Source organism: Colobus angolensis, unplaced genomic scaffold (genome assembly GCF_000951035.1).
Source record: "Colobus angolensis palliatus isolate OR3802 unplaced genomic scaffold, Cang.pa_1.0 Scaffold20, whole genome shotgun sequence".
Lineage (NCBI taxonomy): Eukaryota > Metazoa > Chordata > Mammalia > Primates > Cercopithecidae > Colobus > Colobus angolensis.
The window spans coordinates 3,162,525-3,185,690 of NW_012115155.1; the positions used below are offsets into that span (position 1 = coordinate 3,162,525).

General features: G+C 53.1%; 1 protein-coding gene across 1 annotated transcript in view; it reads left to right on the top strand.

The window, feature by feature from the left end:
• GLI2 (GLI family zinc finger 2) overlaps positions 1 to 23,166 on the top strand; it is a 201,496-nt gene that overhangs the window by 172,613 nt on the left and 5,717 nt on the right. Inside the window, exons 6-12 of the mRNA XM_011941641.1 lie at positions 5,658 to 5,859; positions 7,338 to 7,551; positions 8,896 to 9,018; positions 12,197 to 12,331; positions 15,430 to 15,579; positions 19,609 to 19,773; positions 22,004 to 22,276. Coding sequence (XP_011797031.1) covers positions 5,658 to 5,859; positions 7,338 to 7,551; positions 8,896 to 9,018; positions 12,197 to 12,331; positions 15,430 to 15,579; positions 19,609 to 19,773; positions 22,004 to 22,276 — 1,262 coding nt within the window. The remainder of the gene's footprint in view (positions 1 to 5,657; positions 5,860 to 7,337; positions 7,552 to 8,895; positions 9,019 to 12,196; positions 12,332 to 15,429; positions 15,580 to 19,608; positions 19,774 to 22,003; positions 22,277 to 23,166) is intronic.

The window sequence follows — 23,166 nt, forward strand, 5'->3', positions numbered from 1 at the left end:
ACCTGGGGTGTGTGTTTCCACCTGGGGTGTGTGTGTCCACCTGGGGTGTGTGTGTGTCCACCTGGGGTGTGTGTGTCCACCTGGGGTGTGTGTGTCCCCCTGGGGTGTGTGTGTGTCCACCTGGGATGTGTGTGTCCACCTGGGGTGTGTGTGTGTCTCCACCTGAGGTATGTGTGTGTGTGTCCACCTGGGGTCCCCTCCCATGCAGGGGGGCCCTCCCTGTCCCTTCCTGCAGTCATACTCCCTGCCCCCTGAGGCACCACTCCTCCTCTGCACCCTGGGCATAGGCCCTGTGGCAGGTGGTTTTGGTGTCCCTGTACCTTGGGCAAGTTATTTAGTGTCCTTTGTTTTGTCTTCTGTAAAATGAGCATAACAGCCCCTTCTTTATGGGACAGTCGTGAAGATTACTTAACATTTTAAAGTTTGGAGGAGTCCTAGCACGTGTGATGATAGCATTGAGTAAGTGCTGTCTTTAGGTGACTGTGAATCTGTTCTTCCTCAACACGTCCTGTCTGTGCCGTGGGTCAGCCCTTGGCACCTCCCACTGGGCTCATGGCTGTGCCATCTGTATTCGAGTGTTGGGTATGGTCAGGTGGGAAAAAGGATTTGGGTCCCTAATGCATAGTGAGAAAGACAGGAGCAAGCAGATAACTGCACAGTGGATGAAAGCTCCTCCCCACCCTTGTCTGGAGAGAGAGACCTGAGCGTAGGAAAGAGCTGCCCAACTCCGGGAGGTCAGGGAAGGCATCCCAAATGAGGTGATGACTTGGCTGAGGTCTGAACAGAGACAGCACCGCAGTCAAAGGAAGCTGCACGTGCAAGTCCCTGTGCACGTGATAGGGAGGAAGGGCTGGAAGGAGCCCCGGTGGCTGGAGTGAGGGCATTCCACAGGGGTCCCTGTGCACGTGATACGGAGGAAGGACTGGAAGGAGCCCCGGTGGCTGGAGTGAGGGCATTCCACAGGGGTCCCTGTGCACGTGATACGGAGGAAGGGCTGGAAGGAGCCCCGGTGGCTGGAGTGAGGGCATTCCACAGGGCCACCGCCTAGGCCTTGTTTGTAATAGCAGTGGGGGTTTTTGGAAAGTTTTGGGGAGAGGGCAGGGGCATAATCCTATTTCCAAGTTGAAAATCTCTGTCTTTGCAGTGAGCACTGTGGATTGGATAGCTGTTAGCTGAGGGCCCCAGAATGATCCAAGTAAGTGGTGGGCTGTGCTGGGGGTGGAGTTTGAAGGGAGAGATTTTGAGAGGTGTTCATGAGCCCACACGTAAGTGGGCTCCATTGTGGTGGAGGGGAGGAGGGAAGGCCGACTCCCGGGTCTCCCGCTCTGCCACTGCGCAAGTGGCAGGCACGTGCTGTAGAAGAGCTGGTCCAGGCACAGGTCAGTAGTGTGGGGCTGGCTGTGCTGAATTGGAGCTGCTTTGCGGACAGGAGGAGAGGACGAGGAGGCGGCTAGCTCTGAGAAGGTTCACTCTTCAGAGCCACTGAAAGTGGGAGGTCGAAAACTGTTTGTGGGAGGGGATGTCCTCCTGGCCCTGGGCCTCTGCTGACCTCTCTGAAGATGGACAGAGAGGACACAGAGTCCTCAGAAAAGTCCAGACACCAGGGCTCCTTTGGACCTGGGTTCAAATCCTGCCTCTGTAGCTCTGTGACCTTGAGCAAGTCACTAACCTCCAAGCGTAACCGCCTTGCTGTTTATCTGCTGCTTATCTGGTTTGCTTGGAGGATGGTGATAGCTGTTAAATGAGTCAGTGGGTCTAAGCGTCGCTAAACGGTGGCTGTCACTGGGTCATTAATTGCATAAGAATTCAGAAGCAGGCATTTATCCAGATACTGCACTAGAGGGGCACACTCCAGCCAGGATGCAGACGCTGCAGCAGCGGGGCACACTCCAGCCAGGATGCAGATGCTATACTAGAGGGGCACACTGCAGCCAGGATGCAGATGCTGCATTAGAGGGGCACACTCCAGCCTGGATGCAGATGCTGCAGCAGAGGGGCACACTCCAGCCAGGATGCAGATGCTGCACTAGAGGGGCACACTCCAGCCAGGATGCAGATGCTGCACTAGAGGGGCACACTCCAGCCTGGATGCAGATGCTGCAGCAGAGGGGCACACTCCAGCCAGGATGCAGATGCTGCACTAGAGGGGCACACTCCAGCCAGGATGCAGACGCTGCAGCAGAGGGGCACACTCCAGCCAGGATGGCCCTGTTTGCCCTCCAGGATCCCTGTTTAGAGTGGGTGCTCACTAGCCTGCTTCATGGGCCTCCCTGCCTCTTTCTGTCCTCAGGCAGGTGGCCTAGGATCCTTCCTGGTGTAAGAGAAAGGAGTTGTCTAAGTGTGTTACCTGCTCTGCCCTAGCCCCTCTGTGGGGTCAGAGCAAGTGGGCATCCCCAGAAGCATCTATGGAGCGTCTTCTGTGTACCCGCTGCAGCTCTGCTTACTAAAATAGCTGTAAACCCCAGTCTTCATAGCCCAATGGAATAAACAGCGAAAGCAGAAAGTTTAGCTGACAAGGATGTCAAAAGAAAAGAATGTTCTGATTAACTCAACTTCGTTTCCAACTGGGAGCTTTCCTAACATCACTTAACTCTTCTTGTTGAAAATAAAGTATGCCAAGTGTTGGGCCGCATGAGCATCTCAACTGCGGCCACTCTGGAGTGGCCAGGCCACCTCCCCATCCATCATCCCATTGGGTCACAGCAACCCCAGAGTTGGCAGGGGGCTTGTTTTATGCTGATGTCATTGATGAAGACCCCGAGTCTGTGACAGGTAAAACAATTTGCCCCAAGTCATGCAGCTGACTTATGGCCCCAGCGCAGGGTAGCCAGTGTTCAGCCCCTACTTCACCCCACTGCAGGTCACTGTTCCAGTCCAGGTCTCCATCCCTCTACCCAGAGTCCCTTCATCCCAGGCTGCTGGCTGTCTACTTCCCTCTGTGGCCTAAGACTCCCCTCATCCCATGGAAGAGGCGGTTAGGAGAGAAAACCCTGGAAGCCCCTTTCAGCCCAACGGTCCTGGATGTCCTCTGTCCTCTCCATGCCTTGGAGAGGTGCTTCTCCTGGTGGCCTGGCCGGAAAGAGCCTCCCCGGAGATCCCTAGGTCTCCTCTGGGTTGTGGCCAAGCATGGGGCTGGGCCGGGCATGGTTGCCCCCGGGGCCCAGCATGGTTCCCAGGGCGTTCCGCTTGTTCTGTAGGTGGGTGTGGGCTCTGCCTTCACGCAGCCTTCTTGGGGACTGGTGACTATGGAGTGGGGTTGCTCAGAGGCTCACAGGCCCTCACCCCCTGCCCTTGGTGCTCCTGCAGCTGTGGAGACAAGGAACTGCCACGTGCATGTTTCAGAGTGGCCCTAAGGTCAGTGGTCAAAGCCGTCAGGAAAGCTTCGGGAGTACCAAGAGGCTGTGTGGACTGTGAGCAGGAGGCCCACGGAGCCAGACCCTGCAGTCAGGGCAGCCTGCCTGGAGGAGGGGGCAGCCAGGCGGGGTCTCAGCAGGTCTGAGCAGGCAGAAGGGAGGAAAGCAATTATCATAAGCCCAGGAACAGCCAAGCACTGACATGGGTGTGCTTGAGCAACCCCCAGCACCATTTACGGGCAACACTACCAGCCCACGGGGAACCCGGAGGCCTGGAAGGGATGGGTGGGCAGTGGCCAGCGGGACATGAGAAGAGGTGCAGGTGTCCAGAAAGTCAAGGACAGGCCCAAGCATTTACTGTGCCCTGTTGTGGGCCAGGTGCTCCTCACGCATCACCTAATTTACGCCTCACGCCAGCCCTGGTGGTCAGCACTATTAGAGCCCTTTAAAAAGAGGAGACTGGCTCTGGGAGGGTCTGGACAGGGCGGGAAGCTTGGCTTATGGAGAGTCATCCTCAAGCTGGTTCTTAAGTGAGGAGGCCACAGTGATGGTGGGGCTAGCAACATGCTCATGCCTATCCGCTGGGCAAGGTTCTCTCTGTCCAGGAAGTGTCAGCCTAACAGAGCCCCCAACCCCCCACCCTCACCTCCTTGTCTGCTCTCTGTTGCGGCCCAGCCTTCACCTTCCCCCACCCCATCCACCCCATAGCCTGCCAGCAGATTCTGAGCCAGCAGAGGGGTCTGGAGTCAGCCTTTGGGCAGTGCTGTCAGACCATTTCTAGGCCACCGTTTGTGCAGGGCAGAGACCTAGAATCCTGATGGGGGCACCGTGAGGGGGAGCAGTCTGGAACCACAGTGAAAGAGCCTGTGGCCCTGGGGTGCTGGGTACTCTTGTCTGGGGCAAGCCCTCTTCCCTTCCGCAGTTATGTAGGTGCGTGACAGCAGCTGGTGAGGGCTGAGAACGTAGCCATGTGTCCACACGTATGTGTGCATATGCATGTGTACACATGTCTGCATGTGGGTGCACACAGGTGTGTGCATGCATGGGCGGTGTGTGCACCTGCGTGCACGTGTGCCTGCATGCGTGTGGTGTGCACATTCAAAGCAACAGCTTCCCAGAGGCTCAGGCAACTTTAGAACTGAGGACCTCAGTGTGCAAGAGCACCTGCCTGCGTCAGGATGTCTCTCTCTGCGCTGTCCTCGTGTCTTGCCTGCCCTGTTACAGCAGGCTGCCCAGCAGGCTCTGGAGAGACAGCCAAAGGCCCAGGCGTCGCGAACACTCTGGGGGCCGCCATCCAGGCCTCTGCTTGGCAAATGCCCTATCAGGGGGCATTTTAGTGGTGATTTCAGGTACAACATGACCCATGACCTTGGAGCACTCACTTCCATTCACTCTCTTCCCCATGGAATTCTCCACAGCAGTGAGAACAGGCAGGCTTCTGCCACACACAATAGCATGGAGAAATCTTACAAACTGACCAAGCGGATGAAGGAGGCCAGACATAAAAGAGTATTTAAAATTCCATTTACGCAAAGCTCAAAAGTAGGTAACACTAAGCTGTGTGTAATCCCAGCACTTTGGGAGGCCGAGACGGGCGGATCACGAGGTCAGGAGATCGAGACCATCCTGGCTAACATGGTGAAACCCCGTCTCTACTAAAAAATACAAAAAAAAACTAGCCGGGCGACGTGGCGGGCGCCTGTAGTCCCAGCTGCTTGGGAGGCTGAGGCAGGAGAATGGCGTAAACCCAGGAGGCGGAGCTTGCAGTGAGCTGAGACCCGGCCACTGCACTCCAGCCTGGGCGGCAGAGCAAGACTCTGTCTCAAAAAAAAAAAAAAGAAGCCAGGATAGCAGCTGCCCTTAGGCTGGAAGGTGCAGGGGGCCTGTGGGCACTGGCCAAGCCCTGTTTCTTGACCTGGGACTGGCTTCCCAGGTGGACTCACTTGGTGAGAGGCCACTGAACTGCTCACTTACGATTCGTGCACACTCCTGTCGTGAGGTAAGCATTGCGGATTCCAGCCCTGGTCTCTGCACCTACGTTCATTGCTCATATTCACTCGCCCAGACACCTTACATGCACTTCTCCAGTCCTCACCACACCCTGCGCTGCTCAGTCCATTTTACAGATCAACAAACTGAGGCCGAGAGGTGATCTCCTCTGCCCAAGAGCCCACAGCTGGAAAGTCGGCTTAGCTGGGATACCCATTAGACCATCCTCGCAGGCTCTTCCTGTCCCCCACCTACCTGTCACCCCGCCCCCCATCCCCAGGGATGCTGATATGTCTTGTGTTGACTATCCCACAGTGTCCCGTTTCTCCAGCCCGCGGGTGACGCCCCGCCTGAGCCGCAAGCGGGCGCTGTCCATCTCCCCACTCTCAGACGCCAGCCTGGACCTGCAGCGGATGATCCGCACCTCACCCAATTCGCTGGTGGCCTACATCAACAACTCCCGAAGCAGCTCGGCAGCCAGCGGCTCCTACGGGCACCTGTCGGCAGGCGCCCTCAGGTAAGCCCCGCCTGCAAGCAGAGGGCTGAGAACCGGAGCTGGGCTGAGGGCCCGGTGGGGAGGTGCTGGCTTTTCAGTGGGTGCTTTTGACCCCAGGAGAAAGACAGGACTAGTGGCATTTGTGAATCCACATACTCGCACCTTTTTTATGAATTCAAAACCAATAGTGATCAAATTGAAATAAGCCCATATCTGAGTACCTCTTCATGGACCAGGCCTGTCATGAATGACTCAAATGTGAAATCAAAGGTGTTTGAGGTCGAAGATGGTTTTCCTAGTATTTCACTGAATTTGGTGGAGCAGCCAAGTATTGGCCAACCTTGGAGGCCACACAAAATGTGATGTTGACATGGCCCGTGCTCCCAGCAAGCCTCTGAGCTGCCAGCAGGCCTCCCTCTGTAGCCGCATCGTGCATACCCACACCTCACTGACACCAGCCACCCTTCTCCCCTCTGTGTGGCTCTAGACTGTCTGAGGACTGAGACCCCAGCGGCTTGACTGAAACTCACGTGCCTCCCCAGCGCCTCCGGGAGAGGCCAGGAGGTGTGAGCAATGTCAGGAGAGTTTGTTTCAATGACCTGGAGATGGAAGGAATAACAAGTGTATTTGTTATCATTTGCTGCCTAACGAATTGCACCAACACGTAGCAGTTTAAAACCACAAACAATTGTTATCTCACCCCGTTTCTGAGGGTCAGGAATTTGAGACAGGCTGAGCTCCGGCTCTCTCAGGTGGCCACAGTCAAGCTGTCAGCCAGTGCTTCATCCCGCTGAAGGCGTGGCTGGGCCAGAATGGCCCCCGCACAGGGCTCTCAGCAGTACCCTTTGTTCCTCGTCTGTGAGCCTCTGCTTAGGGCTGCTTGAGTGTCCTCACAACATGGCAGATGGGTCCCAGCCCACCTTGCAGCATGTGATGCGAGAGGAAGCTGGAGGAAGCCACGATGTCTTTTATGGCTCAACCACAGGGGTCACCAGTCTCTCCTTGGTATCCTGCAGTGTGAAGGGTGGCTCTTATGCACGTGGTGTGACAGAGCCTAGAAGTGCAGTAAGAAGGGGAGGATACTGCAAGCTGGAGGGCTCAGGGCATGATTCCCGGATGAGGGGCCATTAGAACAGGATTCAGAGGCCTCATGGGTTTCACGTGGTCAGGGAGCAGTGATGCCGGCATGCATTTAGGTATCATTACAGCAGTGGAGGGGCCGGGGTGTGGGGATGAGATGGAGCCTGGTCTCTGCTGGGGCCAGCCTGCCAAGGGTGAAGGCTGCATCCTGGGGCAGAACCTGGGAGCTGATCACAAAAGGTGAGTGGCAGACAGTAGGAAGCCACAGCTGGTTCTTGAGTGAGGAGGCCGCAGTGATGGTGGGGCTAGCAACATGCTCATCCCTATCCCCTGCACAAGGTTCTCTCTGTCCAGGAAGTGTCAGCCTAACAGAGCCCCCAACCCCCGACCCCCACCTCCTTGTCTGCTCTCTGTTGCAGCCCAGCCTTCACCTTCCCCCACCCCATCAACCCCGTGGCCTACCAGCAGATTCTGAGCCAGCAGAGGGGTCTGGGGTCAGCCTTTGGACACACACCACCCCTGATCCAGCCCTCACCCACCTTCCTGGCCCAGCAGCCCATGGCCCTCACCTCCGTCAATGCCACGCCCACCCAGCTCAGCAGCAGCAGCAACTGTCTGAGTGACGCCAACCAGGTAGGTGGGTGCAGGGGCCAGGATGGCCACTGGGTACTCCTCTGGACGCATGAGGGCTGTTCACTGCCAGCTCGTGCTAAGAACTTGTGCAGGGCCTCTGGGCTCAATTCTGGCCTCTGGGCTCAATTGCCTTCTGGGCAGAGGCCACATTACGGAAAGGGCGAGACCTGGGCTCAGTCCATGGGAAGCTCCCAGCTTCTTGATTCTGCTGTCTCCTGTCCAAGAAGCATAATGAGTAGATGGAGAAAGCCTCGAGTTCCCAGGGCCTGGCACCGTGGAGGTCCTCCGTGCACAGCACATGGCACGGGTGGGTGAGTGAATCATTATAACACTGCAGTTTCATTGCAGAGCGTGCATTTACAGCAGGCTTTCACACACTGCCTCATTCGACCCTTCCAATGGGCCTTGAGCATCCCTGGGCATCCTAGTGCGGTGCCTGGCACATCCTAGGTACCATTATTATTTGGCAAATGAAGTGCTCGTTCACAGATAAGGACATGGAAAGGCACAGGCCTTAGCATCAGTCAGACCATCTTTGGGATCCTAACTCGCCTAAAAGCAGCAAATCTCTTTCCCTCTCGCAGCCTGAGCTAACTTATCTGCTAAGTGGGGTTCCTGACGCCTAGGTGGGGTCACTGTGTATATAAACAAGCTCATGTGTGCAGAGCCCACGTAGGCTCTGATCCTGGGAGCACTGACAACGATGATGATACCAGAGGTGAAGGGACCATCCCAGGCCACCCACCGGCAAATGGCAGAGCCTGGATGTGGCTACACCCTTGGAAGGAAGACAGGACACCATGTCCTCTAGGAGAGTCCTCTGTTCCAGAATGTCCTCCCTCTCCACCCCAGGGCTCCTGGTGGCTCCCCCAGAGCCTCCCCACGACAGTGGGTGTCAGCTCTGGAAATATCACCTGATGCTTCTGCTCTAGCCCCTTCTCCTGAGGAACCAGGCTCTGGCCCCCTGTGCCCTGGGCTGGCCGGGCCCTGTTCTCAGACCCACAGTGTCCCCTGCTCTGGAGGGCGGAGAAGTTGAGCCTGGTCAAAACAGGAGCAAGGGCACCCTGCATTTTCCAAAGAGAAGGTCTCTTTCCCATTTCCGAGGTCCTGGGGAGGTGGAGATGGAGAGATGGGGGTTGGCATGCCCAGGTCTCGGTGCTCTCCTGTAGCAGGACATGTGCCCCTGGCAGGAGGACTGAGCTGGGGACTGTCTTTCTGATACTGAAACACGGGGTTAGCCCAGATGATCTGTGCGGAGAGATCCTAGAGGTAAAAGTCCAAAGGAATTTGGGATATCCCTGCCCTGCGCCTGAGTAACAGATTGTCCTCTGCACCCTTCCTCAGAACAAGCAGAGCAGTGAGTCGGCCGTCAGCAGCACCGTCAACCCTGTCGCCATTCACAAGCGCAGCAAAGTCAAGACCGAGCCTGAGGGCCTGCGGCCGGCCTCCCCTCTGGCGCTGACGCAGGTAACCTGCTGCCAGCCGCACCACCTTCCCCCAGCTAGGACCAGGCCTGTGGGCTGCCTTGGGGCTGTACGCTTGGTGGTGAACGGATGGCTGGCTGCCTGCATGGATGAATGAGTGACCCAGGGAGGACTGGATGGGAATGCTGGGCTGTGACTCTCTCACCACTGTGTTTCCAGCACCCTGGACATACATTCTCATCACACATGGTGAATGAATGCATGAGCGAATGAATGGACTTCTGCCTAGCCATCCCTCTTGTCTGCATCTCAGGCTGCATCTGTCTCTCTCCCCGCACCTGACCTGTGCACAGCACCAGTCACAGCCTGGCTGAGTTGCTCACGTCCCCGGAATGACTCAGGCCCCTCTAGGCTACTCTCACTCTTGGAACACTCTACCCCACCCTGGCTCCTTCGCTGCCACTTTAGCCCTCCCTGATTCTCCTGGGTAAGAGGACTTAGTTCCAGGCCCACACACCCAGCCTAGCTCAGAGGTCACTTCAGGGCATGTGCGGTGTGCACGCCTGTCTCCCCGTCCGCACGCTAAGCTTTGGAGAGGTGGCACTGTGGGAGAAGGGCCTGACTGGGTTCCATGCCACTAGGGTTTGCGCAAGTGTGCAGTCACTGACATAGTATTTTCCAGTGATTCAATGCACATTTGAGTCAGTGAGTGGCGTGGTGAGTGGGGAAGATAGGACAAGTTCAAGTGGGGAGAGAAGAGGGGAGCAGCCCACAGCCCAGTGCAGGCCTGTCGTGTGGCCCCGACCCTGCGCTGATCCTTTTGGAAACCTTGCCACTTATTCTTCTGCTCCAAGACACCATGCAGGCAGCCCCCACTCCTGGAGCAGGGGCCTGTCTTGTAAAGGCCATGCCGTGCCTGTTGACCTGGTAAATAAGCTCCTGGTCCCCCAAGCCCTCTCACGGTGGCCCAGTCTTCATCCATTACTACAGAAGCCGCAGCTTGGACACCAAGGATGCTCGAGGCCTCCTATCCCCGTCTCTCCTGCATCTGCCGACCATCCTTTATCAAAACTGTGAACCATCAGGCATGCTCTGGGCACTTAATTTTCATGAAATATTGGCTCCTGTTATTGTCAGGCAAACAGAGGGGTTGGTGACAAATTCTTCTCCCCTTGCTGACACCAAAGCCGGTCTCAGCATGATGCATGGTTTCCACGAGGCCGAGCATCATCGGGGGCTGATGAAATTGATGAGGACGGCACATATCCAGGGAAGACAAACACGCCAGGATGGTGAGGACAGGGCCAGCAGGCGGGCACTGAGCACCTGGGAGCCCCATGGCCACACGCCGGGAGGGCCCTATACCCGCCCTCCAACCCAGGTGGGCCACACAGGGCCTCCTGCCTGTCCAGCCTGGCTCTGCACACGTGTCAGTGCAAGGAAAGCTGTTTATCATGAGGAGGTTGTCCCCTGTCACTCAGTGTCCTGATTCACTGACCAAGGACTCCCTGACTCATTTGTAAGGTGGACGGCTGGGCTTTCTCTCTATTGGCAGAAAATGCAGCATAATGAACCCTCTCTACTGAAGCCCTCAAAACTGCAGGCTCGAGTGATGCCCAGTGCAACCCTGAGGCCCCACCTGCCTCTGTGCTACCCTCCGATTGGAGTGTGATCCGTCAGCTTTCCAAATCTTCTCTGGAGTGACCAGGGCACGCAGCCGGTAGAAATAATAAATTGACTTCCAGGTTTTCTCAAAGAGTGGAGAGGGTGATAGGAGGCCCTCTGGTCCACTCTCCCCATGGTCTCTCCCCGACAGCCCCCAGACGATCCCGTTGCTAAAGATCTGGAAAGTAAATGCTCCCATACCTTCCTTTGATTTGGTCCCAGTATAGCCCCTGGAGCTGTTGTACGACATGTTGTTGCTTTTCCTGTTCGGAACAAGTGGATTCATTGAAAGATCCTCTGAGAAACAACCAGGAGCCTTTCTTGGAAGAGGTCTTTGCAGCTCTTATGGAAAGTCAGGTGGGGTTTGAGTCTCCACTGACAGCAGGGCGTCCTGAGGCGAATTTCTGCCACTCCCAGAAAGGAACTCAGCACTAGGACTGAGATCGTGACCTGGGCAGCTGTGGCACCACTCACTGAGTCCCTGGAGCCAGTGGGCATTAGGCCTTTTGACTATGGGGCGACATCCTTCATCCCCCTGAGCCTGACTATACATGTTTTCCCCAGAGGCTATTTTGAAAGACAACATTTTCCTGCTGTTTTTGGAGAGACTTTGAAATGTGAAGCCAGTCTTGGTAGCATCTGCCTCTTTGCTTGGCTTTGCTCCCAGCCTGCCTAGCAGAACAGTGGAATACTAGGGAGTCCTTGACAGCCCTTATAGGCCCTCTGCGGACTTTCCGTCACTACTTGGGGTATCTGAGCCTCTCCCTGTGCCCCGATCCCAGGCAGGTACCTCCTGCCTGTCCTCATGTCCTCTGCTCAGAGGGTGCCCCTGGTTAGCATCAGTGAGGGTAGGGATGGTCTTGTGGGTTAATTCTCAGTCTGTTGCTGGTTTGAGAGAAAAAGACTTTGTCCGTTTTGATGGGAATTTCAGGTACCTGTGATCAGGTGAGGGAATTTCAGGCATTATGATCAGGTGAAAGAATGTCTCAGGGGGCTTTCCTTCACCTCATTAAAATGGCCACATGGGCCCTAATGTGGTCCGGAAACTCAAGTCCAGACCTAGGCTGCCTCGAGCTCACTGTGTATTCATGAGGAGGGCCTCAGATCCTCCCTATCATACAAGAATGCAGATGTAGCATTGGCAGGGAAAACTGGCAATGCTGTGGCAGGGAAAACTGGTTCCCTACAACGGAAATCAAACCAAATAGACAAAAGTCCCCACCCCGCCTTTCTCCGGTTCTCCTGGCTTGGAGTAGACCCGGGGTGTGACAGAACACCTTGATGATGACAAGTGGGCACTGGAGAGAAAGGAGGAGGGGCCCCAGGACAGGCCATCTGACAAGGAGAGCTGTGGACGGGGCTGAGTTGAGGAAAGGAGCTAAAAAGGCTGATGAGTGTGTGTGTGTGTGCGCGCGCGCATGTGTTGTGTGTATGCACACATACTTGCATCCACACCTGTAACAGCCCAGGGTCCTTGCATGGGACTAACAGTGACCTCTTTTCAGGGCCAGGTGTCTGGACACGGCTCATGTGGGTATGCCCTTCCCCTCTCCCAGGAGCAGCTCACTGACCTCAAGGAAGATCTGGACAGAGATGACTGTAAGCAGGAGGCTGAGGTGGTCATCTATGAGACCAACTGCCACTGGGAAGACTGCACCAAGGAGTACGACACCCAGGAGCAGCTGGTGCACGTAAGCCTTTGAACCCCAGCAGCCGGCCAACCAGGGCACGGCCCAGGCCATGCAGGATGCTGAGCCTTCCAGGGCCTCTACTAGACAGAAGGGGCTGGAGGAAGAGACCCCCAGAGATGCCTGGGCCACATCCCCTGCAAGTGGGAGGCATGATTACTTATGTGTGCCCTGCCTGTTTTCAAGATGGCTTCCAATGCATATGTAATACAAGAGAGATTAAAAGAAAAAATAAATAAATGAGACTGTCAGGGAAAGAGAACAATAAAGTGAAACAAGGAATAGAGTTAGTGTTAAAAACCGAGTGCTTTGAGCTATATTCTACATACACTTTTTTTTTCTGAGATTCCTAATAGCCAGTGCAAAGAGGGAAACACGATTAAACCAGCCAGTATCTATCTACATGATAATAAGTGAAAGAAGCTTCTCCCATGAAGGAAGGAGTTGATCCTGTCCTTTGGGGACTATTCACAGATACCCAGTGGATATGGGTACAGGTGGGCGTCTATACCCAGATCAGAGAGGAGGCTACTTAACAGTGCCTGAGTACTGACAGCTCAGGTGACTAGAGAGGACCATGGGAACCGGTGAGCCCTTCAGGATATGCCTCCTGGTCCTCACTCCAAACTCTCATCCCGCAGCATCCCTTATGTGGCAGACAGGGTTGATGTGTGCAGTGTGCAGAGCAGAGGCTTGGCACGGAAAATACCTGGCTCCAAACCTGTCCCCACCACAACCAGCTGAGTGGTTCTGAGCCAAGTGACTCCACCTCTGTGAGCCTCATTTTTTTTCCTATCAAGGGGATTGATGCTGCCCCACAGCAGGGTCAGTCATATTCATCAGCACCTAGTGGCTCACAGGCATTCCACACCTAGCAGCTCCCTCCTTCCTCCTCCTGCCTGTTCCCCACACCAGCCCTGAGCGGTTCCCTCTTCTCCATCCAGAGAAGAACTTAAATTCAAGAAAGCCCCCTCCCAACTCCCCAACACACACTCCTTGGTGAGTGAGTGTCTGTAAAGATGAACCCACTAAATTAGTAGCTCGATTGCTGGCAAGAGCAGACACACACGCACGTGCACACACATGCACACGTCTCCTATTTGTATTCAGAAGCTGTCCCAAAGGCGCTTGCTTCTCCCCAGCTCTGTGAACTTAGCATTTAGGACACGCCGACTCCCTCTTCTTCTTCCACTTATGCAACTTCCTCCCAAATACTGTAGGTTTCTTTTGTGTTGGAGCTTTTCCTCCCAAACGCAGTTCTCACCCAGAAGACCAGAACTTCCCAGCAAACGAATGCAGCTGACATAGAACTGGTGAAGCAGGGTCTTATCTAACCCCTTCTGGATCTCAAACTTAATTTTTCAACTTGTACCACCTCTTTGGGGTACACAAGCCCTAAATGGAGCAGGGACCATGGAGCTGTGAGTTGCAGAACAAGTCAGTTAGATGAAAGGAGGAGAGAGGGACAGACTCTCAGGCCAGGGGAAGGCCAAAGCCAGAGCATGCAGATGAGGATGTCAAAGACGTGCTCTGTGATAAGTGGGTCAGCCCCGAAGAGCAGGCACAGAATTCCTCAAATGAACACCGAGGGTCCCCAACCTGGAAGGAGGGCTTTAGCCAGGGGCTTCCGCCTGTGCCCTGGACTGTCCTGCAGCTATAGGTGGCCACCTCCAGCAGGCCCTGGAAAAAACAGACCCCTTCACCCAGCTCTGTCTCTCTCTCTCTCTCTCTCTCTCTCTCTCTGCTCTCTGGAAAGATGGATGGAGCAGGCGCACAGGCGAACTGGAGCCCCTGGTCGATTATTAGCAATTTGTTGCTAAGTAAACCAATAAGAAAAAACTGAAAGGCATTGTCAGGAAGCATTTTTATCATTTGAAAGGCTTTAAAAATGGAAAGTGAGGCTAATATGATAAGATTTCCCTGGAAGTTCAAAGTGCTGAAGATTTCACATGCTCCAGCAGGGGCATCTGTATGCGTGACAGTTGGGCCAGTCGCACGGGGCATGAGGGCCTGGCAGTTTTCTGTCTTCTGGGGCAAGGTGCTGCCAGTGTCTGATGCCCAGCTCTTGGGACAGTCTTTTTTGATAGCAAAGGTCCACAGCAGAATGTCCAGCAGAACAATATAGCAGGCCACAAATGCCAGCCACCTATGTAATTTACATTTCCTAGGAGTGCATTTAAAAGGAGTAAAAAGAAATAGGTGAAGTTAATTTTAATATTTTTATTTAACCCGATATGTCTGAAATATTATCATTTAGCAGGTAGTCAATAGAAAACAAAATTATCTAAATATTGTATAATCTTTTTTTTCCATTCTAAGTCTTTGAAACTGGTGTGTAGTTTGCACTTCTAGCCCATCTCAGCTCAGGCCAGCCACATTTCAAGTGTGCAGGAGCCCCATATGGGGCAGGTGGTCACTGCATTGGACAGTGTGGGTCCTAGAGGATCTGGCTCCACCACGCCCACTGCCAGGGCCCTGTGCAGGCCACTGAACTCTCTGTGCCTTTGTGGAAAGGGGACAAAGCCATTATCTCATGGGTCAATGCCAAAAACAGAGATAAGCATGTGTTATTTTTCTATTATAACAAAAGTTGTTATTTACAAACCTCTGAAACAACAGGAGCAAGCTTAGGAGAAGCTTCTCATGCACCCACTAGGGGTACATTTGCCTCGCTGCAGTTAATTAGTGCCTACTGTTTGCAGCCTGGGAGCATCATCACACCAGAGCCCAGAGCCCAGGCTGGGGTGCACGGGATGGCTTTGCCCAGTGTAGATGGTAACTTTGATGACGGATTGGAAAATGCAGGGAAGATAAGCGGCACGTAGTAGGCCTTCATTTAAGGGCAGCTAGTGATGCTTCATGAGGAGGCGCGGCCTGGCTTGGAGGGGTGGGCGTGTTGGGTCAGTGGTCTGCATATAGTAGGTGGGATGGGCAATGAGGAGCATGGTCTGAACATAATAGGTGTGGTCAGCAGGGTGGGCGGTCTGCACACAGGTGGGGGAAGGCTGGGGGGTGCTGGGGCGCGTGGTCAACTGACAGCAGGGGGAGGTCTGTGGGCCTCCTGGGTCTGCTTACCCCCTCCCGGGCATGTCCCCCCGCAGCACATCAACAACGAGCACATCCACGGGGAGAAGAAGGAGTTCGTGTGCCGCTGGCAGGCCTGTACACGGGAGCAGAAGCCCTTTAAGGCACAGTACATGCTGGTGGTGCACATGCGGCGGCACACGGGCGAGAAGCCTCACAAGTGCACGGTGAGTGGCCTTCTCCCCACCCCCGTCGCGGCGTCAGGATCGGCCCTTCAGCCAGGCCAGGGGGATCGTGTTTGGAGGTGGCTGGCCACAGGCACACCTGGGTGGAGCAGGCCACAGCAGGGGCTCTGGGACAGGAGCCTGTTCCCACCCTGCCTGTTTGGGTCCTGGAGGCCCCTCGCCTCGTGGCATCCCAGACCTTGATGGACTTGCTCTGTGGGTGTGAGCATCTCGGTAAGCACGGCAAAGGTGTGTGGGTGTGTCTGTGATTGTGAGTCCAAAGGCATATCTGCATCCTGAAGTTTGCTTGGCTGGGTGACACTGGGCGGAGGGACCGCTCCATAGCACTCTGCAGAGAAAAAAGCATCGTTGGTAATTCAGAGCTTGAGGAATCATGGGTTGAAACTCATTTGGGTTGAGGGTTTTTTTGGTTTGTTTTTTGAGACAGTCGCACTTTGCCACCCAGGCAGCTCATTGCAGCCTCTACCTTCTGGGCTCAGGCAATCCTCCCACCTCAGCCTCCTGAGCAGCTGGGACTACAGGCACATGCCACCACACCAGGATAATTTTTGTATCTTTTTGTAAAAATGGGGTTTCGCCATGTTGCCCAGGCTGCTCTTGAACTCCTGGGCTCAAAAAGTCCACCTACCTCGGCCTCCCAAAGTGCTGGGATTACAGGCTTGAGCCACAGATCCTGGCGGAGTGTTTGTTTTGTTTTGTTTTGTTTTTTTAATGAGCTCAAAGATAAGACCTTTTCTATGGTCTCCTTTAGAGGTCAACAGGATTTATGACTATTAGTTGGAGAGACTATTTTTTAAAAACACCAAAACTGCTGCCCCACAAAAGCAGACGTGGTTTTAGCTGCAGCTGAAACATCGGGGAACTCCTCTTTGTGAATTCTGGTTTCATAGATTCTAAGACATACATTCTATTTTCACCTTAATATCTCTGAAGTCAGGCTGTCTTAGAAACAGTGGTGTCCGGGATCCAATGAAATATGCTACCTTTGTTGGCAAGTCAGTTTTTTTATTGAGAAATAGCTGACATACCATAAAGTTCACCCTTTTAAGAAAATGTACAATTTAATTGTTTTTAGTACATTCACAAATTTGTGCAACCATCACTACTAGTTAATTTCAGAACATTTTCATCACCCCGGAAAGATACCCTGTACTCATTAGCAGCCACTCCCAGTTCTCTCCTTCCCACGGCCCTGGACAGTTACTAATCTGCTTTCTGTCTGGATGGATTTGCCTATTCTGGAAATGTCATAAAAACTGAAATCATACAATATGTGCCTTTGTGTCTTGCTTCTTTCAGTTAACACGTCTTCAAGGTTCATCTGTGTTGTAGCATGCACACGTACTTTCTTTCTTTTTGTGGCTACATAATATTCCATTGTATGGATAGACCATGTTTTGTTCATGCATTCATCAGTTGATGGATATTTGCATTGCATTTACTTTGAGGCTATTGTGAATAATGCTGCTATGAACATGTGTGTTCATGTTTTTAGATGGACAGAACGTTTTCACTTCTGTTGGGAATGTGTAACTAGGAGTAGAATTGCTGAGTCATATGGCAGTTGAGGAACTGCTGGTTTGTTTTCCAAAATCAATGCTCCGTTTTACCTTTCCACCCACAATGAATGAGGGTTCTGATTTCTCCAAACCCTCACCAACACTGGCTGTTACCTTTTTTGTTTTAGCCATATCCTAATGGGTGTAAAGTAGTATTTTATTGTTTTTTTTGATTAGCACTTCCCTAATTAGTGATTAATAATGTTAAACACCTTTTCAGGTGCTTATTGGCCATTCGTGTATCTTCTTTGGAGAACTGTTTACTCAAATATTGCCCATTTTGAAATCTGGTTGTCTTTTTGTTGTTAAATTGTAAGAATTTTTTGTGTATCTGGTTACTAGACCCTTATGAGATACATGATTTGCAAATAATTCTCCCATTCTCTGGGTTTTCTTTTCATTTCCTTGATACTTTAAAGCACAAAAGTTTTTAATTTTGAGGCTGTACAATTTTTTAATTGCTTGTGCTTTTAGCGTCATAGCTAAGGAACCATTGCCTAATCCAAGGTCACAAAACTTTACCCTTATGTTTTCTTCTAAGAGTTTTATAGTTTATAAAGATAAACTTCTATTTATAGAACTATTGAATACTGGCACTCTGAAAAATTTAAAAAGTAAAAAAAGAAAGAAATATATGTGTGTATAGAGAGTTTTATAATATAGCTCTTCCATTGTCACCCAGGCTGGAGTGCAGTGCTGTGCCATCTTGGCTCACTGCAACATCTGCATCCCAGGTTCAAGCGATTCTCCTGCCTCAGCCTCCCGAGTAGCTAGGATTATAGGCATGCACCACCACGCCTGGCTAATTTTTTGTATTTTTAGTAGAGACGGGGTTTCACCATGATGGCCAGGCTGGTCTTGAACTCCTGACCTCAGGTGATCCGCCTGCCTCAGCCTCCCAAAGTGCTAGGATTACAGGCGTGAGCCACTACGCCCAGCCTGGAGTTAATTTTTGTACATGGTATGAGGTAGGGATCCAAACTTACTCTTTTGCATGTGATTATGCAGTTGTCCAAGTCTATGTGTTGAAAACCTGTTCTTTCCATTTGAATGGTCTTGGCACCCTTGTCAAAAATCAATTGACCTTAAGTGTCTGGGTTTCTTTCTGAACTGCCAGTTGTATTGCCTGGATCTCTATGTCTCTCTTTATGCCAGTACCACATTCAGTCTTTATTCTGTCAATTTGTAGGAAGTAAATTGGGACATATAGAGTTCTCCAAATTTGTCCTCCTTTTGCAAGATTGTTCTGGCTCTTCGGGGTTCATTGCAACAAGTTATTTTCTTAACATCCTTAGTAGTGGCAAACCATAGCCCTCTGATGATATGAGCTGTGAGTTGCGGAAACAGATAAAAGGCATTTGGAGCCAAGCGTGCTCAATCAGACTGGTCAGGAATAAAGGAGAGGATGGGAGGAATGAGACAGCTCCTGCCGGGGTGTACGTGTCCTCCTGAGTGCGGTTTGCATACAGCCATTCAATGCAACCGCAGTATCTTTGGAATAGCTGCAGAGTTTCCTGCAATGGTCTCTTCTTCCTTCTCCCCTTCCTCCCTCCTTCCCTCTCTCCCCACCTCCTTTCCTTCCTTCCTCTCTCCCTTGCTCCCTCCTTTCCTCCTTCCTTCCTTTCCAAAATGGTTTCTTGAGTGCTTAGGTGCTAAATATTAGGAAGACAGCAATGAACAAGACCCAGAAGATTCCTCCTCTGTGGAGCTGGTATTCTAGTAAGAAAGCTGGGTAACAAAATGATTCAGATCATTATCAATCGAGCCAAGGGGTATAAAGGAGAGAGGATAGAGTGCCGTGATTGAGAACATCAGAAAAGTGCTCTCAGAGGAGATGACCTAAAAGATGGAGAGGGAGGGACCTGGGCCAGGAACCAGACTGGGAGGAGGCTGCGCAAGTTTCCAGCCAGAGGAGTCAGTAGTATGCAGAAGCCCCAAGCCAGGAAGAACTTAGTGGAGTCAAAGACCTGAAAGGAGACCAGCGTGTCCAGAGTAAAGGTGAGGGTGGCCGACTCACTGAAGGACCTGGAAGACTGACTTTTATTCTCAGCACATTTTAGTGCACAGAAAAATTCTAATCGAGAGTGGTACTGGGAAACAGTTCAAAGTAATAGTTTAGAGTTTAATGATACGGGAATATGCGGCTGATTTAAAAACTGGTGACTGAACACTTGATATGTTCCCAATTTTGCTTTTAAAGACATGGGGAGATGAGTTGCAGAGTCACCAGAACGAGACTTACCACATGTCAGCAGTGGCAGCCCCTGGGCAACTGGCGGTTTTCGTTTTTCTCTTTGTACTTTTCAACCCTTTCCATGTTTTCAGGAAAGGAAAGTAATATCCTTAAAATGCCTGCTTCTGAGTGTGCTGGTGGGGTGGAGCAGAGCGGAGGAGGGGGTGGGGAGGAAGGGCCCCCTGGGGTGCCTTGACTGACCGAACCACCTCCTTCTAGTTCGAGGGCTGCTCGAAGGCCTACTCCCGCCTGGAGAACCTGAAGACACACCTGCGGTCCCACACTGGGGAGAAGCCGTACGTGTGCGAGCACGAGGGCTGCAACAAAGCCTTCTCCAACGCCTCGGACCGCGCCAAGCACCAGAATCGCACCCACTCCAATGAGGTAGCCGCGCGGGGCAGGCACTGGGCATGCACACGGGAGCCCCGCTGACACCCCATGGCTTCCAGGCATCTGTAGGCCGGTAGATAGCCAGGTGCCTGGTGTCTCGCCCCCACCACTGACCCGCTGTACATCCTCAGACACAGACCGGGACTCTGAGACCTGGACAGACCAGTCTCTTTCTCTGTGCCGCATCCTTTCCTCTAAAAGATGCCCCATGAGGTCCCATGGAATACTGACCCTCTCTGTGCCTCAATTTCCTTATCTCTGTAATAAATATAATAGTGCCCTCCCCAAAGGCTGCCATGAGGTCCTCGGGAGCTGAAGCTGAGGCAGGGAAGTGGCCCCTCTGATCTCAGAGTGTTTAACATGCATCTGTCCCCTATTACTTGGGGCTGCTGGGTGGGTTCTGCCTCCCCATCCTCTAGATGAGGAAATGAAGACTCAGAGATGAAGTGACTTACCCCAGTGCCAGAGGAGTGATGATTCCTCTGCAGCTGTGAAAACACCCTGGGTCACTGCTTCATACCCCCAAATTCCCTTTCCACCACAAGCAGGTGTCCCACTGGGGAGCAGCTGCCCCGCTGCCTGGGGGAAGCAGAGCAGTGCTGTCTGAGTGTGGCATTTGTTGGCAGCCCCCTGGCCTGTTGGCTTGGGCAGTCAGCAGTGACATGCTCCAGCTGTTAGTGCTGCCTGGGCCTGCCGTGGCGGTCAACCCCAGCAGATGGGGTGTAGAGTAGCCTCTGCCTCCCTGGGTAGGCAGAGCCCCTATCTGGGCTGAAAGAACCAGGGAGAAAGCGGGGTAAGAGCCGGTGGTGTCCTGGCCCAGCCATACAATTACTGTTGCTCAGGCTTACTCGGAAATGTATGTTTTTAAAAGCTTAGACACATCCTGGACCCCAAAGGGAATTTGCTCCAATGCTTATAAGAAGTGAGAGGAATTTTCTTTTTTTTTCCTTTTTTTTTTTTTTTTTTTTTGAGACGGAGTCTCTCTCTGTCGCCCAGGCCGGAGTGCAGTGACGTGCTCTCGGCTCACTGCAAGCTCTGCCTCCCAGGTTCACGCCATTCTCCTGCCTCAGCCTCCAGAGTAGCTGGACCAAATAGGACCAAACCTATTTGTTTATGGGGTATAAGCCCATCTAGGCATTTTCAGTGTCTTGCTTTAGATTTATTAAGCTACATAAACAGGATGGCGGGATGTGGCTAATTATCTTTAGGGTTGAGTTGATAGAAGTGTAGGTTTGATAGTGGGTATATACATGGGGGGGGGTCTTTCGGCGTGTGAAGGGTGATAAATGAAGTAATTTTTTGTTAGTTGAGGAAATGGCAGTTGGAGTTATGCACACCCAAAAGATGAAAATGGAATCTCCGACCAGGTGGAGATTTAATTTAAATAGGCGAGTCCCTATTTAAAGAACAAGTGATTATGCTACCTTTGCACGGTCAGGGTACCGCGGCCGTTGAACATGTGTCACTGGGCAGGCAGTGCCTCTAATATTATTAATGCTAGAGGTGATGTTTTTGGTAAACAGGCGGGGTTAGGTTTGCCGAGTTCCTTTTACTTTTTTTAACCTTTTTTTAACATGTGTGTATGTGTGTTTGTAAGTGTATTGTGTATGTGTGTATAGATGTGAGGGAGTAGGGGTGTGGGTATCTGTATGTGGATATGAGTGTGCACGTGTATATGTGTGTTTGTAAGTGTGTGTTTTTGTGTAGGCGTGGTGTGTAGGGGGTGTGTGTGTGTGTTTATGAGTCCAGGACTGAGGTTCGGAAATCCTGGGTTTTTTCACCCCATTACTGGATGACTTGGAACCTGTTCCTTTGCCTCCCTGATCCTGCCTTTCTTTGTCAGAGAAATCAGGGGTGCTAGTGCTGTCACAGGGTACACTGAGCTCGTACACTTGCTACTAGTACTAAAAACCCCACTGCCCTGTTGACTGAGAGGCAGTATTGTGATTACACGAGGCATGTGTGTCCCCAGCTTCTTGTGGCAGGAACCCCTGGGCCAATGTGCTTAACTGCATGAACAAGTGCCAGACAAGCCAGGCTAAGGCCAGGCTCCTGCATGGCACCATCCACAGAGCACTGGCTGCCAGTTTGACAGAACACCTACTGACGTTGCCAGCTGGGCTCTGCTGAGGGACATGGGTAGCTTCAGGAGAACAGGGAGAGCGCCCCTTCAGAGTTGATCCTTGTACCCCTGTCCATGACACAGGCCTGCTTCTCTCCCCAGAAACCCTACATCTGCAAGATCCCAGGCTGCACCAAGAGATACACAGACCCCAGCTCTCTCCGGAAGCATGTGAAAACGGTCCACGGCCCAGATGCCCACGTCACCAAGAAGCAGCGCAACGACGTGCACCTCCGCACACCGCTGCTCAAAGAGAATGGGGACAGTGAGGCTGGCGCCGAGCCTGGCGGCCCAGAGAGCACCGAGGCCAGCAGCACCAGCCAGGCTGTGGAGGACTGCCTGCATGTCAGAGCCATCAAGACCGAGAGCTCCGGGGTAAGCGGAGCTGGGCAGCCCAGCCACACAAGGCAACTCCATAGCCGTGCCCAGGGCCACCCCGACCACAGTTGTGGGCTCTGTCCTAAGGCCTCCCTCTAAGGGCACAGCGATGTCCCTCCTCTCTCCAACTTGGCTTTCGCCCTTCACCAGCTTGGGCCTCAAGTGAAACCTATCTTGTCCAGGTCCCATTCTGCTCTGACCAGGCTCCTGCTGGGTGTGTGGCAGCACCCTCAGTGACAGGGATGCCGCCACGTACGGTGGGCCTGCACAGGGCGGGGGCGGCCCCTGCATGTCTGCCTTTCCAGCCAGCACCCAAGTGCCGCTGCCAACCCCCACCCCTCTGTCCTGTCTCTGCATCCCCACCCCTCTGGCGTCCACTCCTTTTGTTCTAACCACCTGTTCTTTGTCTCCATCTCTTTTTCCCGACTGTACCTCCCCTAAGGATAGACGGTACTGAGGTGAGCCAAGGAGTTGGGCGTGTGTGGGTGGGATGAGGGAGTGAGGGTGGCTGGGGAGCCGGTCCATGCTGCTGCCTGGCAGAGACTCACCTGTCAGTCCAGGCCTCCTAGGCCCAGGCAGGTGGGCCCGGACAGGCACACACGGCAGGGCACTGCAGGTGGGGCCATTGGCCTTGGCAGCCGGAGTGGAGCTGGCAGGTGTGGGGAGCAGGGGCGCCAGGCTGTATCAGGGACAGAGTGACAGGGAGGCATGCGTCCAGGCTGCAGAAGGTCCTGAGGGCCAAGCAGAGGAATGTGGATGGCGCCCTGGACAACACCTGGAAGGTCCCTGCTCCCATGAAGCCTGTATCCTCACGGGAAGGAAGATCGCAGCTTCCCAAGGAAGCTGAATTGGGGCCATTTGGCCTAACAATGAGCCCAGAGGTGGTG